The 17,871-nt window shown below is 42.0% G+C and overlaps 1 protein-coding gene across 3 annotated transcripts; it reads left to right on the plus strand.

Annotated features, from left to right (window-relative positions):
- Window positions 1-6,836: 6,836 nt before the first annotated feature.
- On the plus strand, window positions 6,837-17,243 carry cmtr1 (cap methyltransferase 1). Of its 3 annotated transcripts, XR_013772897.1 has the most exons (25): window positions 6,837-6,990; window positions 8,141-8,245; window positions 8,483-8,676; window positions 8,852-9,010; window positions 10,216-10,308; window positions 10,432-10,503; window positions 10,828-10,922; window positions 11,024-11,096; window positions 11,190-11,388; window positions 11,478-11,596; window positions 11,723-11,819; window positions 12,702-12,834; window positions 13,290-13,469; window positions 13,558-13,614; window positions 13,726-13,783; window positions 13,887-13,955; window positions 14,204-14,335; window positions 14,631-14,756; window positions 14,990-15,081; window positions 15,252-15,320; window positions 15,411-15,458; window positions 15,573-15,685; window positions 15,820-15,928; window positions 16,046-16,268; window positions 16,632-17,243. XR_013772897.1 is itself a non-coding variant. In XM_079291513.1 (24 exons), the coding sequence occupies exons 2-24, from the start codon at window positions 8,146-8,148 to the stop codon at window positions 16,179-16,181; spliced, it is 2,523 nt and encodes an 840-aa protein (XP_079147639.1). In that variant the 5' UTR covers window positions 6,837-6,990; window positions 8,141-8,145; the 3' UTR covers window positions 16,182-17,243. The 3 variants fall into 3 exon arrangements, 2 of the variants coding, with proteins under 2 accessions (XP_079147639.1, XP_079147640.1); XM_079291513.1 differs by having other exon boundaries at window positions 16,046-17,243; XM_079291514.1 differs by lacking the exon at window positions 6,837-6,990 and adding an exon at window positions 7,118-7,243 and having other exon boundaries at window positions 16,046-17,243.
- The last annotated feature ends 628 nt before the right edge of the window (window positions 17,244-17,871 follow it).

Below are 17,871 nucleotides of genomic sequence, written 5' to 3' on the forward strand. Positions count from 1 at the left end.
AGCACAGAAACTCTAGGAAAGTATGTCCTCTTTTACTGACGTTGAATTTTGAATACACACAGCTTATTTCCATTGGTCCCTCAGGCAATTGAGCTTAAGAGTTGTGTGTCTTTTTATACATCTGTGGACAAAGTTGTGGGTGTTTTTAAGGACTGCAACTCCAGTTTTAGACTTGGAAGAGGACGTATAAAGAAAAAAGCTTCATCAAAGACTTGTAAATGGCTCCTTAACATTTACAACAAGGTCCTTTCAGTCACGCCTCATCAGTCACAGCAGACCTAAAATAGATTGGATGTGTCGAGGAATACGTACCTCCTTGTGTTTGGTAACAAGCTGCCAGGTAACATCACGCACCCACACAGCTGCTGTTTCCTCTCAGCCTGTAAATAAACCAAGAACACATTGCACAACTAATCACACATTGCTTACAGTAGCTAATAGCATTGGTAAGTGTTTTATACCTTTGGGTTACATGCATGTATCTGCTAATATGTGTGTTTGTTTTGTCTTTGTGTGTGCATGACAGCACGGGAGGGGACAGAAGAAAAAAGAACACGAGAGGTGTTTTCATGAGCTCAAGGAAGAGAACTAATTTAAACAAGGCTAAGCCTTTCCGCTGCTTAAGAAGAGCCATTTAAAGGGAGGAAAAAATGTGCTGCGTCACCGAGTACACACACACACACACCTACACACACAGCAACAGATAAATCCACCAAGCTGAAAAAGGAATTGTGCTTCATCATGAAGGACTTGAAATGAAATACACGAAACATATTAAAGCTGTTGTGTTATTGTTGAATGAAATCCTACATTTGTGTTGGAGTAATAACTTTTGCTGTAAACTCACATATTGTATGACCCCTGGGAGAATTCTTATAAAGAGGTTGAAGGTCAAGAGCAGATAGGGATTTAGTGTCTTGCTCGAGGACACTTCACTGAGGTGTTTACTCGATACTATTTGGGCTCGAATTTGTGACTCCACTGCCAATAACAAAGTGCTCACTGACACATGGGCACAATGCTTGTTTTTCTGTGTTGACATGGCCTGCAGCTGGTCTGCCACCTTTTGACTTTGTCTGTGCAGCTGTGTGCAATGGACTTGTTGTCATTTTCTTTACTTTCCACAACATGCCTGCAGAGGATAGTGTGAAGGGTTGAAAATGCATTTCGTCCACATTGATTTCTGATTCACCTGAGGCAGCTCTAACACAGGTGCAGCTGTATATCATATAGCATTCTACTATTGGTATTTGCACTCATTCGATGCAGGTATAATAGCGTAAGATAATAATCGAAGAGACATAACACTGGTAACTCCAGGAAGTCATACACTACATGAACACACTTATACATATGGACATACACGCACAGCTTCTAAATGTTTAAAAGACCTTGTGGATATGTCCCTCACTCGTTCTCATCCATCTCTTTGGTAGCAAAGACATTCAGCTCTTTGTTGTTGGCAGTAAGAGACGGTAACAAGAGCTTCCTGAGGAGAAGTCACTGAAACAAATACACAATGGACCTCTGTGTGTGTGTGTGTGTGTGTGTGTGTGTGTGTGTGTGTGTGTGTGCATTATGAACTTGGAGAGTGCTGGAGAGTGAGAAATTGTGTCTGTCTCTGACTCCTGACTCCTTTCCTCCCTTAGGCTGGAAACCTGATGATAAAAACCCAGACAAACAAGTGTGTTTCCCTGCACTGAAGGCAACCACTGGGATGTTTGTAATGTTGCCAACTAGTGGTCAAACCCATGTTAATCACAGTCGGTGTTTGGAGCCCCCAGTATATTTCCACACATTTTGTCTGAAAAGCTAAACCCTTAAACCCTGAGCTCCCGTTCAAACCAGAGCGGCACAACTGTAACCCTGACTGGCTCCCACTGATTTGGGCTTGTTTCCAAAGCAGCTTAGATCTATAACTGGGTCAGACCTCTGCGTCTTAGCCTTGCGCTTGACTTGCGTGCAGCTAACTGCTTATCGATCTCCAGGCGTAGAGTGACAAAAGCGATCACTAAAGCAATGTTGATGCATAAAGTTTACCAAAATGTTGCTTTGTACATCAGTGTTGAAGTGATTGTTGCAGACTTAGCAGGTTTGCAGTGGAGTTTTATGAAATACGACTTGTTTTAGAAAATATTTAGTTCTCTAATCAAATGCCACTGCTTGCGTCGGGGTCATTCGGCTTATGTCCATCAGTCACATACTCTACATTACGCCCATTTGGACACCCTAGCGGAGAATGACTAAAGCTCACAGGCTTGTTGCCTCAGTGTGAGCAAATGGCTGAAAATCTATGCTGACATCTAGAGCATGGAGGAAGTATTCTTCTTTTGTCTTCACAGTGTTCTTCAGAAAGTCACAGGAGACACAAACCAATCTGCCAAGTTGTTTACAATCTTGTGATTTATTCTTGCATACAGAGTGATTAAATCAGACAAAATTATGCAAGTTCAAAGGTGCTTTCTTTTGAATTTGCAATGCTTTACATCACGAAGGCAAATCTAAAGAATAAACACGGAAAACTAGTTTATGTGTTAAGACAAATCAAGAAATAAAATACTTCATTCAAAATGTATAATGCTCGATCTGATCGCCATTCGGCACAAGTTTAACTCCCTAGATAACGCACAAGAAATGCAAAAGATCAAATTGACCTGTTATTAATTCACAGCACAAAATCCTGAAAATCTGCATACGTTAAATATACACAAACACCTTGCAACCTGTTAACATGCTCATCTTTTCTTATATATTCAAACTATAGAGATAACCTCTCTTTTGTAGAACACACAGTCATCTTCACAATCACATTATAACGTCGGTGATACATTCATATGCTGTCAAAGTCATATCTATTCCGTTACAAAACATTGTGCACAAAAGATACACAGCCAAAAAAAGCACAACAAAATCACAATGAAATCCAGAACCAGGATGACACTGAATTTGAACCACGCTGAGGGGATTATCAGCAATAATGCACAGAAAAAAAGCTAAGAACAGAAATATAAAAACTGGTAGCATCGCCTCCTTCAATATTATTGGTCTTTTCATGTTTCGTTAATAATTTGACATTTTGGGATATATGCTCATTTGCTTTCTTGATGAGACTGATAAATAAAGCTCCAGCAGCTGATTAGCTTGGCATAAAGACTTGAAACACAAAGAAGGGGCTAGATTGGCTCCGTCAAATGGTAATAAAATCCATCTACCCGCACCTCTTAGCTCAATAATTAACACGCTATTTTCTTTTTGATAACTCTGGACAAAAATGAATGTGTAAAAACAACAATTCGCTGTTTTACCGGGAGTTAAGTGGCGACTATTTCTTTACCACAACCGCTAACTTCCAAGAGTTTCCGCTGGTTGTCGCAGAGCCAAGAAATCTGAATAAGCATGTTTCCCAAAATGTCAAACTTTAAGCAAAAGGTGTGTGTGAGTGTGTGTGTGTGTGTGTGTATATGCCCCGTCCTCCATCCGGCTTATCTAAAGAGGTGGCTCGACGGCTTGTAGTTCAGTGTGAGTTGGCGGGAGCTGTAGCCGGACATGCCGATCCCCATGAAACCCAGCAGCATGGCCATGCGCGGCATCAGAGGACGGCTCTGCAGCACAGTCTGAGCTGCCTGAGTCTGAAAGAGAGAGCAGGGGTCACCACCCATGTAGCCACGACATGACTGGCGCACGATCATCGCCTGGGATGATGACGACCAAGGCAGCAGCGTTCCTCCTGGATTTGGCAGCGGTAGAGTCCTTAAAGAGGTGACCCTGGTCGCACACCTGCCTCATCCCAGCGATAGACTTACCATCAGGGAAAAGCCGCCCTAGAGTCTCCATTTGATTAAGTTTCAATACATAATCAATCTCATGTCAGTGTCAGTCCTGTCCAGGTTTGGAGCCAATCCAAGACATTTCCTAAAGTCAGATATAGATTCAGTTATTTTCTTAGCTCATCACCGTTATGTTAGTCGCTGTCCAGTGAAAGCAGTGGGTCTCCAAATTTAGTACTTTTTTAATATTTTTCAGATACATTTTAAGGAGTTAAATGTTTGTTAACAGATTACAGAATTATCTGAAATGCATTGTTACAAAGCTGAACATATGGATGTTTGTCATAGTTAACAGTTCAGACATTTTTCAGATACACAATCTTCACAGGACAGGGACAGAGTTGTATCTTCTCAGTTATAAAAGTACACAACAGGTTCAAGTGGCATAATAGTAATTTGTGTAATCCTGACCTATTTCATAGTGAGTGAGAATAATCTGACATGAACTCTGATGAGCTGAGACACAGATAATGAGGTTTGACACAGTCCATTTTTAAAACAAGCACAAGCCACACTGTAGGTTCCTAAATCCAGTTGCAGGTCTCTGAAATACCCACCAGCTCGATAGGGAACATGGGTCTCATGCTATTCCTCTGGAGATCCAATTAGAGGGCATTTAGCTGAACCCGAGGAGCTAAGGCATCTCTGATTTAAATCCATTTAAAGACAGGCTGCTGCAATCCTCTATTCTAAATCCTGTCACGGCACACACACAAATGGGTACTGTGTGTACAATGATGAGTCAGTCACATCAGTTCAAAATGAGCTCTCAGAGCATGTGAAGGGACCATTCAGTACAAATGTCTTTTCTATTTACGTTGACCTTTTCTTCAGGTATGAATAAGATGGTTTAACAGTTAATCTTAATGAATAAAGGCAGCTTTAAGAGAAATCTTGAGTTTGTTTTCTTTACAATCAATGCAACACCAAGGTTTTACTGAAGCAGTGTAGAAGGGGAAATGTGCAGGCTCTAGATCGAAACAGTCGTTTGTTGTTAGAGGCTCTAATGCAATTTGCTCCACTCTTACACTACTGCAGATGTCCAAGACTAATCATTAATCTATCTAAAGCAAAAAAAACTGCCCTAAAAGCATGTTACGCACCTGGAGGTATCTTATATATCCAGGGGTCAGTCGAGGGATGCGGAAAAACATTGTTGTTGTTCTTTCCAGCGCTTCACAGCAGAGACCACAAGAGACCCGTCTGCAACCAGCCCTCAGGACTGTCTGCTGAGCAACTTTATCACTTTGAAGCCCTCTGTGTCTCTCTCCTCGGTCTTCTCCACCAGGCCGAGTGTGGCAACAGATCTCCCCTGTGTGTGGAAACACACTCCTCGCTCCCTTTCTCAGATACCTGCACTGTGATAATCTCCCACAAGGGAGACCAGTCCCTACAGGTGGCATATAAAGCCTTGGTTTCATTGCGTAAGCGGGTCACATGGTGTTGGATTGTGTTTGTGTGTGTCTTTGAGTGAATTTGTCACTGAGAGGCAGTTTAAGAAGCCAATTAAAAGGCAAAATCACATTGAAACAAATGAAAGTGTGTCAAAAGGCAAAAACAAACACTAAATATGCATTCTGTCAGAGCTCATTTTAATTGAACAAGCATTTCAATTAATAAACTATTTACCAAAAGGTATATTCTAAAGTTCAAAATCTTTACAGCACAATGTTGAATAATCTCAAAACAATGAAGCAAAGTAATCACTTTCCTAAGAGGTGAAGCAGAATGAATAGATGTGAGCTTTGTCGACATCATTTCTGCCACAATTAAAAAGGAATGGTTAATATGTGTTAATTAACCCACTGCCAGGGTCCTGAAGAAGTCCGTCCCCCGCCTTTTAAAATAGATTATAGATGAAATTTCCAGCAGGAAGCTTGAGTGCTTCCTCTAGTTGTCTCACGAATTCAGGGTAGTGACGCTGTTTCTTCTAAGAAGGATTTCACAGACTCGTCAATGAAGGCATGCAATGCACTGACAGGTTGCTTCAAGCTACATCACAAAAGGAAGAGCTTGAAACTTAATAATCCCATAGGATCTACTGTACCTGGCTCAGCGCTCACATTTTGTAAATACACTGAAAATATGATTAATTTAGCCTGTGGGCAAAACATGATTTTCACTCACTGTGCAGACAGTCTGGAGCCATACAGGTTATGCTGACATCTGTGTCAGTGCCTTTCTTTCTCACAGAAAGTACTCCTGGAAATAGCCAAACAATTGTTTTTAAGGGGAGTTCAGGATCCCTTAGCTCTCATGCCCAGAACAGATTAGCCCAATGTAACAGACACGTGAGACTGATTAAAGGAATATCTAATCACTTAATCACACGCACACAAAACAATGCAAATCATGTTTTATGAAATGTTTGAGGCACAATAAAACTGTCTGCATCCACAAAAAAGTGAGGTTGCCATTTTCACTTGGTACTTGGTAGCTTACTTATCCAGGCCAGTTTAACTGTGATGACAGGCAAATTCAATCTAAACTTTCAGTAGGCGGGGTTATCTTTTACAACTTTTTGGGGACTGCATAAAAATGTTTACACAGGAAAAAATGATTTTTGAATGAAATCCTTTTCTCTTATTTTTAACCAACAAAAAAAAAAATCGGATTAAATACTACTCAACTAGAGAAGCCCCTGGGGTCCCAACCTGTGACAAACAGTGGAGGCCCTGCGTGTTATTGTGCAAGTAGTCAACATCATTTTTGTAGTCACTTGTGTGCAACAGTGTCATATCACTAAGATCAACCATGAAGTTAGTGCTCTTTCATACACATTTCCTCTTTATTTCGGCATTTAATCAACAATATAAAGAAATTATCTTTGTATGTTACATTAAATACAATTATATACAACAAGTAATAAAAGCGACGGTCACAAATTGTATTTCATGAATTTAATAAATAAAACAAATAAAGTAATAACAACAAAAACACACAGGCACTTGTTTAGACAGACGGTACATCATGCGCGTCATCACTGCGTGTAATCAAAAAAGGAAGGACCCCTGAAATCTGTAAAAGCAGAACGCGGGCTAATGTTTAAACTTCAAAAAACCGTGTATTTATAACAAAAGTGTCCATGCAAATACAAATCCAACGGGGAAAGCTCGACATACATGCGGAACTAACGTTTTGTCGCTGCTGTGTGGCCACAGAAGTGAGTTTTTCGTTTGAGCTGCTAGAAACTAGCTGGCTAATTTAGCTAGCTAACAGCTAACGTTAAAGCTGCTACAGCTGCGCAGTTTCGTTTCACAGAAAACACCGAGAACACCCACACTGACACCAACCAGACAAGTCTGTTTACTTTAGCTGTGTTGTTTTCCTGCAATAGTACATGTTGGAGAGAGGCATGGGCCGACTTTAACAAACTTTGATAGCTGACTGCTGCTAACTACAACATAACAACAGAGGTAACTTCGTATTGGCAGGACATTTATTCTCAGATAGTAACATTATAATTGTCAAGTTCTGGCAACGTGGAGGATCAAGGCATCGCTTGTGTTGTATGTAACGTGGACTAGCCACAGTTGACGCCTTTTCGGGAATGTAACGTTAGTACACGGAAGGCGCTAACTGGAGCTAGACGTCCCAAGATAACCAAGCGAGACTTGTTGATAAAATACATGTTCGATGGAAGTGCTGCTTTTACCTACGTTACATCTGATATCACCAAACACCTTAACATACATGGTTTGGATTGTGCGTGCCTTGTGATTCCTCATGATTTCCTCAAATTCCTTTTTTCAAACCCAGCAGCAAAGAACAAAACAAGTTCTACTCAATTTAAACCAAACATGAGTTCAGAGCAGACAGTTGGTGGCATGATCCAGTGTTGTGGTGGTCACTGTTGACATGACTGATGATCAGTGTTTCCTGTATTTTTTCATACATACTTAAATACTGTATGATGGGCATTCATACGTAAGAAAGTATGCAACTCAGTGCATATGCATTGCTAACCGTGCACCAGGCAGACATTACAGCTCCAACTAAACATTTGTTTTCATACTTAAAACATGTTATTTGTTTGTTCAGTAAATGTCAAATGCATGCGGTATCCATTAATCAGTGAATTGAATAATTGTTTAAGCTTCGGCACTGTGTCACAATGCTTTTGGCTGGATACATTATTTACGTTATTGTCACACTTGCTGTTGTGTTTTAGTCCGCCTTTGTTGTTTTCTTGACGTGTACATGGAGTGAGCTTCTGCTGCTCTGTTTCATTTCATGTTTAAATATATATATATATGCACCTCATCCATCATACAGAGTATCTGATTCTTATTGTCTATTCTGCTCTGTTTTAGCCATAATGAAGAGAAGAGCTGAAGAAGCGTCGACAGCACTGAAGGGGACGAAGAGGCCTCGTGATGACAGCAGCTCAGATGAAGAGTCGCAATTATCCAGACAAGGTACCGGTAGATATATTAACCCGAGTTCTGTCAGCAGAGCTATGATTTGCAACCTCAAAAAACGATTTAGTCCTTAGTATGGTCAAATCCCAGAGGAGACCATGAGGCTGTGGTTGTGTCTCATTTTAGAACGCAGTTCAGCAAAAATATTTAGTTTCTTTAAGTTGGTGTCTCTGCCTGCTGCTGTCTATTTGAATGGCTTATACCTGTGTGTCTGTCTGTTCTTTTCCTTTCTAGACTCCAGCCAAAATGATTCCCTCAGTGACCAGGAGGATCAGAGACCAGGATTTTCCATGCCCTCCATATCATCCTTTGATGACCAAGACCCTGACCCCCAAGACCCTGACCTCCAAGACCCTGACCCCCAAGACCCTGACCCCACACATGCCTCCGATTTCTCTATGTACAACAATGTGTCACAGAAACTCATGGTAATACATTGAAACCCTAAATAACGCTCGGTATTTAACTCAGAGTGTATATTGATTTGTACATATAAGCTTCTTAGATTCGGACATTTTTAGTTTATTTAGTATTCAGAACAAACTGAGTTTTCCATTGTCTTTTCTTAACTCCCTTTATCTCTCCTACATTTTGTACATTTAGGCCAAGATGGGCTTTCGTGAGGGTGAAGGTCTGGGGAAGTTTGGCCAGGGACGCAAAGAGATTGTGGCGGCCTCTAACCAGCGAGGGAGAAGGGGTCTCGGTCTCACACTGCAGGGCTTTCAGGGGGAGCTCAATGTGGACTGGCGCGATGAACCAGAGGTACACAGAAGCAAATAATAAGCATGTGATGTTTTCTGTAACTGATGTGAAATATTTATCATTAAACTGTGAAATCAATCTGATCGGTTTTATTAAAAGTGCAGAATCACCATTCAGCATGGTCCAAATGCACTTTCCTATAAAAAGAATACATAGAACAAAGCACACAACAAGCACATCAAATAATTACTATACACAATAAAAACATTGGCATTAATGGTGATGTAATTCAGGGGTAGGTGTGTGATGAATACAAGGAACATAACACAAAAAAGCAAATAAGTAATATACTGAATAAAAACAACCACATAAAAGATGTTAAAAGATGTTAAAAGGGTGATCGACGCGACTACGTTTTAGGACGGGCTGTAGTAAAGTGAATAAAGGCAGGTTTTCAGTCTCTATTTAAAGAGTTCCCCACACAATAACCGTTGATTATTTTTGTTAATGATAATCAGGTGAGAGAAATATGTTGTCCTAGCAACTGAAAGTGCACATTTGTACTTCCTAAAAATGTTAAAAACGACCCAGGAGTGATCAGAAACTGGGACCTGTAGAATGAACACCCTTTGTTATAAGACGGTCCACTGTGTTTCACATCTTGTATAAAGTCTAGACTAGTAACACGGTCCATACATTCCACTGCTCTAGAGTCTGATGAGTCATTTATACAAGTTAAAATCGCCCAGCGACTCAAGTGACAAGAGCAAGTGACAGTTATTCAGAAAATTCAGATAAAAAGTTGGAATTGTGCTTTCGGAGTAAATGTTTGGTTCGTGCAAGAATGTGTTGTGAGTTCTGTTAACAACGGCTAAATATTCAAAGGTTGAAAGATCTCCAAAAATGCTTTCAGTGCAGATGAACGAGCTAGAAAAGATGGTTGCTGGTCACCCCACGTTCTCGGGTACATTCCTAGCAGGACACAACAAGCTACAGTCAACAATAAGTGTTGCTGAGTCAGAGGCTGAGAGCCAGCATTCGGTTAAAAATACAAAATGTCGACGAGATTGGGAGATAAAATCTCTTTTATGGAAGCTCTTAGAAGCAAGAAACCTAATCTTCAATCATGCAAACTTTAAGTCAGGGAGAGTTTGAGAATGAGTAGAGAGAACACTGAGACCAATTTTTGTCCACACTATCTGTTTCTCATCTCTATTGCCCCCCCCCCCCTTTGTTTGCCTCTTTTTTTCTGTTGGTCTGTCCAGCCCTGTGCCGTGCAGAAGGTAGACTGGTTCCCAGAATGCACCACAGAGACGCCAGATGCAGTTGAGCTGAGGGACTGGATGAAACTAGGAGGGGTGAATACAAACACTCAAGAGACTCACGTAGAAAAGTTACCACACACCATGTTCACCCCGGCACACTGGTTTGCCTCAAACGTACACATTTAGTTTTTGAAGTCTTATTTTGACTGCTTACAGAGAAAACTTAAGATTGAGGATGAGACAGAGTTTTGCACTGAAGACCTTCTACACACTCTACTACGGTGCAAGGTGAGTTATAACTTCTCCTTCATTTTACTCCCTTTTTTATTTTACACATGAAGCTACTTCATTTCGTGTGAACGGTTCATGTGTTGGGTTAAATGCTTCAATTGCTTAAATGATGCGCAGATAATAACTCCTCAAGGCACAGAAAGATGGTCAATATGCTGTCTGCACACGAATCTGCATAATACACACAGAGATGCGTTCAAAGATGCTTTTTTTAAACGACTGGCATCCCCTTTGTTCTCCTTGTCTGTCACCGCATTGTGCCGAGTGAGGATGTCGATGGTCCGTGCTTTGCGTGAACCGCTGTGTCTGCTTGATGTTCAGTCAGTATTTGATAACCTGGAGGGCGAGGAGATGAGGAGAGCACGGACACGCTCCAACCCTTACGAGACGATCAGAGGAGGTATTTTCCTCAACAGGTCAGTCTTTAGATAGTTAACGACAGTGTTGTAGAGCGCCCTGTCGCGTGTCAACCCTTTAAACACCATGACACGCTGTGTTGTGTTCTTTCTGTATTCAGAGCAGCAATGAAAATGTCCAACATCGACCATTGCTTCGACCAAATGTTCACCAACCCAAAGGACTCACAAGGGGTGAGTTGGTTTAAAGTTAGCGGCTGATATGTGTCGCGCTGAACTTTTGTTCATTATGAACAGATGGTGAGACAAACCCCTTTCATTACGCAGAGACCTCTGACGAAGGACCGCGACGGGGAACTGCTGTACTTCGGAGACGTGTGCGCGGGGCCCGGAGGCTTCTCGGAGTACATACTGTGGAGGAGGCGCTGGCACGCCAAGGGGTTCGGCATGACGCTGAAAGGACCCTGTGACTTCAAACTGGAAGATTTCTTTGCGGCGCCGAGTGAGCTGTTTGAGCCTTACTACGGTACGTCCAGTGCAGGAGAAGAGAAACTGGTCACGTCTCGGTTGGTGAATGATTCAGTGAAAGACTGACCCCTTTTTGTCCGTCCCCAGGTGAGGGAGGGGTGGACGGGGATGGAGACATCACTCGGCCAGAAAACATTACGGCCTTCCGAAACTTTGTCCTGGAGAGTACAGAAAGAAGAGGGCTGCACGTCCTCATGGCAGATGGGGTGAGACTATTTCACATGTTTGTAACTGTGGGATATATTTGTAGCCATTGCTCTGCATCAAGGCATCTAAAGTTTTTTTTTTTTTTGTAATTTGATCCCTTTTGGTTTGATGACTTTCTTTGTTAGGGCTTTTCTGTGGAAGGCCAGGAAAACCTGCAGGAGATCCTGTCCAAACAGCTGCTGCTCTGTCAGCTGCTCATGGCCCTTTCTTCACTCAGAACAGGTAAGTGTGTGCATGTGCATGAATGGATGAGTCACCTGTTCATCTATGGCTCATATTTTAAACTGGACATCTGGTGTTTCTAAATTTCCTAAAAAACGGCGATATATCTTCATCATATCTTCATCATGTTATGGTACTCATTTCATTATTTGTGTGCACACGTCCATCTTTTATGTGGATGTCCAAACATTGTTGTCGGTTAAATTGGTCAATTGAAGTAATCCATTCCTCAGTGCAATGCTATACTGACCAAGAGAGCCGAGTTCTCCTCCTTGCAAAGCCGTGCCGGCAGTGCCTACATGTACCAGGATGCATTGCACGCAATCTTCTGGAGCCCGGAGGCTCCCTGCCGGCCATATCCTCTTGCACAGCTAATGCAGTCGCGGCCTCGGCCTCTCCCCGCTGCATTTCTTTGGACGTATAATCGGGATTAAATAAATACGGATAATATCCAAAACGCGGTGAAATGTATCCTCGTCCACAACATCCTCTGCACTCACACCAATGGATGCCATTTTTGCGGTTGGAAACGTAGCTAGTTTGAAGTACAAGCGAAGAGAACAGGGAAGTTCTATTTGTTGGCGGCATCTGGAGCACGCCTGCTGGCTACGCAGAGGTGGAGACATTTTTAATTTAACAATTTCTAAAGGTGGAGATTAGAGATCCAAGCTGAAATATCCTGTCGTTCTTCCTGGCCTGCAGCTACGTCGCTGTCTCGTCAAATGACAGTGCTGGATGCAGGAATAACTGTCACTATTTCATGCACTGAGGAATTTATTGCTTTCATCGACTACAATTACCATTAACACTGATTGGACTTCCGCGTTAGAGGTGGCACATTTCCCCTTTTGGTAGTTGACCGTGCCTGTTTGTCTCCTCAAGGTGGTAACTTTGTCTGTAAGACCTTTGACCTCTTCACTCCGTTCAGCGTGGGTTTGGTCTACCTGCTCTACCTCTGCTTCGACAGGATCTGTCTCTTCAAGCCCGTCACCAGCAGGCCGGCCAACTCTGAGAGGTGGGGCTGAGTCTGTGTGTGAATGCCTGCAGTATGTGCAAGAAGATCGGTCTGGATTCGGTTCCTTATGTCGGGCTATTATTGTATTTTAAGTGGATATATATACTGCAGTAAGAACATTTTGTAACATGCGTAATCTGCATGTTCTCTGACATAAATCATCTCGTCTGGGCCCAAATGTGTTTTTAAGCTTTGGATAACTGGCACCTTTTTTAAAACAAGTGTCTGAATTTAGCCAATTAAAGACGAATCAAAGCCTGAAACGGGTAATAGATCAGTTTAAGTAGCAGAAACTTTTATATTTGCTCTCAGATTTGGCTTCTTCACTTTTAGGTTTAGGCAGGAAAGTTGACTGTGCAGCGTTTCAATGAGTGTAAGTCATCCAATTCTGGATTTAGACGTAAGAACAGAGTAAATGCTTGCATCCGCTAAACTCTTCCCGCTCACACCCGCAGGTACGTAGTGTGTCGCGGTCTGAAGCCCGGCTCAGAAGCCGTCAAGGAGTACATGTTCAGAATCAACCTGAAACTGAACCAGCTGAAGGACACGGACGGCGACGTTATGGAGGTGGTGCCTCTGAGCATCATCAAGGAAGACACCGACTTCTACCAGTACATGGTCAACTCCAATGAAAGGTAAAGACACACAATATTCATTCAGTCATAGTCATAATATTGCAAACTGAGTGACTAAAAGAAATGTAATTACCTCTGACTGCCGCAGCCTCTGTGTAGTCCAGATCAAGGCCTTGGCTAAGATCCACGCCTTTGTCGTAGAGCCGTGAGTAACCTCTTTCTTTAATTGCTCATGTGCATAGATCTCTATTGCAGTAGAGCCGCGAGTGATGGTGTTTATGTATGCAACTGACTGAGTGACGGTTGTTTCTCCTAGAACCCTTTCAGAGACGAAGCAAGCAGCTATTAGAAAGGAGTGTCTGAAGCTGTGGGGGGTGAGTGGAGAAACTGTGATACATGTACTGAATAGAAAGAATAGAGTTTACTGGATGAAGCAGTTTTATTCTCTGTTGTTATACACTGTATGTTTATTCCCAGGTCCCAGACAAGGCCAGAGTCACTCCTGCTTCCTCAGACCCAAAGTCCAAATTCTACGAACTGATGAAGGTTAGTTGATAAATCTGAGGTTTAAGAAACGTTGCTGGGAATAATACAATTCTAATACATCTGTGCTGTCAAAGAATTCCATTTGTTAATCAATGAAAATAAAATAAAAAAACACAATCCTTAACGGTACATTTGAGTGATTTTTAAAACATGTGTTATGTATTTCTGTCTTCTTAAATTCCAGTAATGGGAAACACTTGAAGAGTTAACTGTGTCTCCATATCTGTCTTTCCACTTTACCACTTCAGAACTCAGATATGGACTCGTTCCAGTACAAGCTCACCACTCTCAACTCCACTACACTCGAGAAGTTGCGTCACATCATGGACCACAGGTGCATTGTGGGAGGTGGAGAGCAGCTCTTCCTTCTAGCGATGGGGGTGAGTCCGTAAGAGGCACAACACACCAAATGAAGGTCTTGAACTTTGCACACAACTTGCACAATCCTCTTTTTTTTCAAGATTTTCCATATTTGGAATTAAATAGACGCTCCTATCCTGTATGCATTATCACACACAGTAATGAGACACCCAAAATCCAGCTATGTTCTCTCGATTTCCTCAGTCTATTCACCCCTAATGGTTTTTTATTTATTATTTATTTAGATGGTAGCCTGTGATTGAAGCTGTTTTCATGTCTTCCATCGGTTCTCTCCCTTCCTCCTTGGCTTGGCAGAAGTCTCAGATATACTTATGGGATGGGAAGATGCCTTTGCGCTGGAGGAAACTGGAGTATTTCAAGCTGGAGCTGCCAAGAGACACACTTCTAAGTGTGGAGATTGTCCAAGAGCTGAAAGGCGAGGTGAGAGGAGGGAAACGGATGAAATGAGTGAGCCAATAACTTTAAGCGTGGCTCCATTTCTTTTCATTCTGAAATGATAATCATTCTCATGAGACGACGTGTACTTTTGTTGTGTGTCGCGCTTTCTTTTTTGATCATTCTCTCCTGCTAGAAATACGCCTGAATCAGCTAGTTTTTTTTGCCGTGCGTGGTTATGCTTTTACATGAATAAATACAGTTTATTTGGTCCTCAGGGCAAAGCTCAGCGCAGAATCAACGCGGTTCACGTAATGGACGCACTAATACTGAATGGCACTGATGTAAGAGAGCAGCACTTCAACCAGCGGTAGGACAACGTCACCGTAATCACTGATTCCTCAGCTTTTATTCATTTACTGCAAAATCACCTCACTGTAAAGCATAAATACGCAGATATTTATAAATATATTGGCGTGTGTTGCAATACAATGTACTTTTAATACCGGTTTCAGTAAATAATGCCCGTTGAATGTCCAGGATCCAGATGGCTGAGAAGTTTGTGAAGGCGGTAGCCAAACCCAGCAGAACAGACATGAACCCGATCAGGTATTCCTTTGAATGACTTCAACCACTTTGAATGTTGCTTTTAATGTCTGGAGGAGATCTTCAATATAACTTCTGTCTTTTCCCAAACAGAGTGAAGGAGGTCTACAGGTTGGAAGAAATGGAGAAAATCTTTGTCAGGTATGAAAAGACAACCAAGAGGCGACATCATCTATAAAACAACAGGCCACGTTTTAAACAATCATTTGCTTCATGTTTGATTTTCTACTGTTTGTTCTTCTGTTCCTCTTCCAGGCTAGAGATGAAGGTGACAAAGAGTTCCGGAGGAGCCCCACGTCTGTCCTACACCGGCAGAGATGACCGACACTTCCTCCCCACCGGCCTCTACATCATTAAGACCGTCAACGGTGCGTATTTGTTCGTCAATGAGCGGCACTTACATTTTCTTTCAACTTGGAATTTGTTTTAACCATGTCAAAGCACGTAAATGACTCACGTTTCAATTAGAAATGTCTCCGTCTCCTCCCTCTCCATCCCTCAGAGCCGTGGACGATGGCCTACAGTAAAAACTCCAAGAAGAAGTTCTTCTACAATAAGACCACCAAGGACTCCACCTATGACATGCCACCCAACGCTGCCGCCCCCTTCAAGTATGTAGCGTCTTCTCTGCATATTGAATTGATTCATTTCTGATGAAATCAATTGAATCGAAGCAGCTTTGATGATATTATGGCTGAAATGTATCCGTTCTTTGTCTCCGTCCTCAGTGTTTGCCACTCCGAGCGGCTCTTCTGGGCCTGGGTGGACGGGGTGATCGTTCATGATTCTCAGACACGGATGGACACGGAGAAACTGTCCAAAGGCGATGTTTTGTCCTTCGTCCACCAGAACTACCAGCACTGAAATGCTCCCAGAGCCCCAGAGCCCCAGAGCTTCCATCAGCTACAACCTCGTGCACTAAATCGTGGAGGATTTAGAGACTCAGAAAAGGTTATCATCCAGTGCATTAATTGATATTTAGTAAAAGAGGGATTCATAAAATACTGCCTAATAAATATAGCTACCAATACATAGATCATGACTGTCATAAAAGTGCAGCTTTTATTAATCCCTGTTTGGCCACTTAAATATCAATTAGTAATCTGTTTCATAACCGCGGCCTTCTTGTTCCTCTATGTTATGTCGCTTAAAGAAATTATTGCCAGGTTGTCACTGGACTTGTGGCGCTCAAGGGATAACGTGTTTGCTGCTCTTTCCAGTGGTGACATTTGTACTCTTGTGTAAGCGACGGACATTTTGATAAACCACTTTGTCGTTCTGCTTTTTTTTCCCACTGCCCTCCGTGGCTCTAAGGATTGTAATGAACTCGCCTCAGAACAATACGGCGACAAAAAGCTGCTGCCATCGTCTCTTCGTTGGAGTGCATGTCCCCTGTACAGTTCCACGCATGTCTGCGTGCGTCTACGTCAAGTCAGCAATTTGGACAATGCTAGATGGAGTGGCAAATCTTAAAACTATGCATCCATATCTGTCAACGCAGTCTCGCTTGCTTTGCTCTACAGCTGCTCATCTCCACAAAGACCAGGATGCGTTTGCTCCGTGTCTCACAACTCGCCGGTGCTCCTGTGAAACTGTGCTGAAGCCTAAATACAACAAACACGTTATTCATGTTCTGACTTTTCCCCAGCATCGCTTCAACGTTCATATCAGTTACTGATGTATCATTTGTTTCTCCGCTCATTATCTATCACATGTGTGTGTGGGTGTGTGTGTGTGTGGGTGTGTGTCTGAAGGTGTCCTGCTAGGTTTTAGGTTGTTTTTACTCCTCTATGTGATTGTGCCTCATATCATCTGGACTGTGTTTTTCTTACATGCTGCAAAGTACTTATTTTTTTCTTGGAAAGTTTGCTATCAATCCTTATGATGTAAATAATTATCATGTAGTAAATAAATGGGAGATGTTCTTCCCAGAAATACCTTTCAACTGCCTGGTTCAATTTGATTTAGACTTTAATCTGAGTGATGAAACTGTTCTCCTACACTGGAATACTACCCCCGGATATCTGTATGTCAGGTACTAGTAATTAGATGAATACTTTATTTACTAAAATACACCATGCTGGCACAAACCAATGCACCATGTGGGCCACAAGATTACATAATAATATAGGACCTATTTTATAGTGTTTTTCAGTGGTTCAAATTCCCAAAGTAATGTTCAAGTAGTTTCCAAATATGAACAAGGATATCAGACAAACAAGTCATTAAAAAGGCATAATATAGTATGTAAGTGTAGAATGACTTAAAAAGTCATCGTATAATAATTCACAACAAGTCATAGTGTAGTTTGTCAAAAATATCCATAGTTCTGTCCATATTGCAAATGCTTTCGGTACTTTCAATGAGTCAAATATTCAGTGTAATACACTACACACTGTTAACCTGTGATGTGGTACACAAGCGCATGTAGGTCACGATGAGCAGAGTCCAGCCAGGCAGAACACTAACAAACTGAAATACAGTCAGGCGGCAGCGGGCAGCTCTTTAGAACATGTTGTCCTTTGTCACCACTCGGGATACAACAATAAAACAC

This window comes from Melanostigma gelatinosum (genome assembly GCF_949748355.1).
Source record: "Melanostigma gelatinosum genome assembly, chromosome: 19".
Taxonomy (NCBI): domain Eukaryota; kingdom Metazoa; phylum Chordata; class Actinopteri; order Perciformes; family Zoarcidae; genus Melanostigma; species Melanostigma gelatinosum.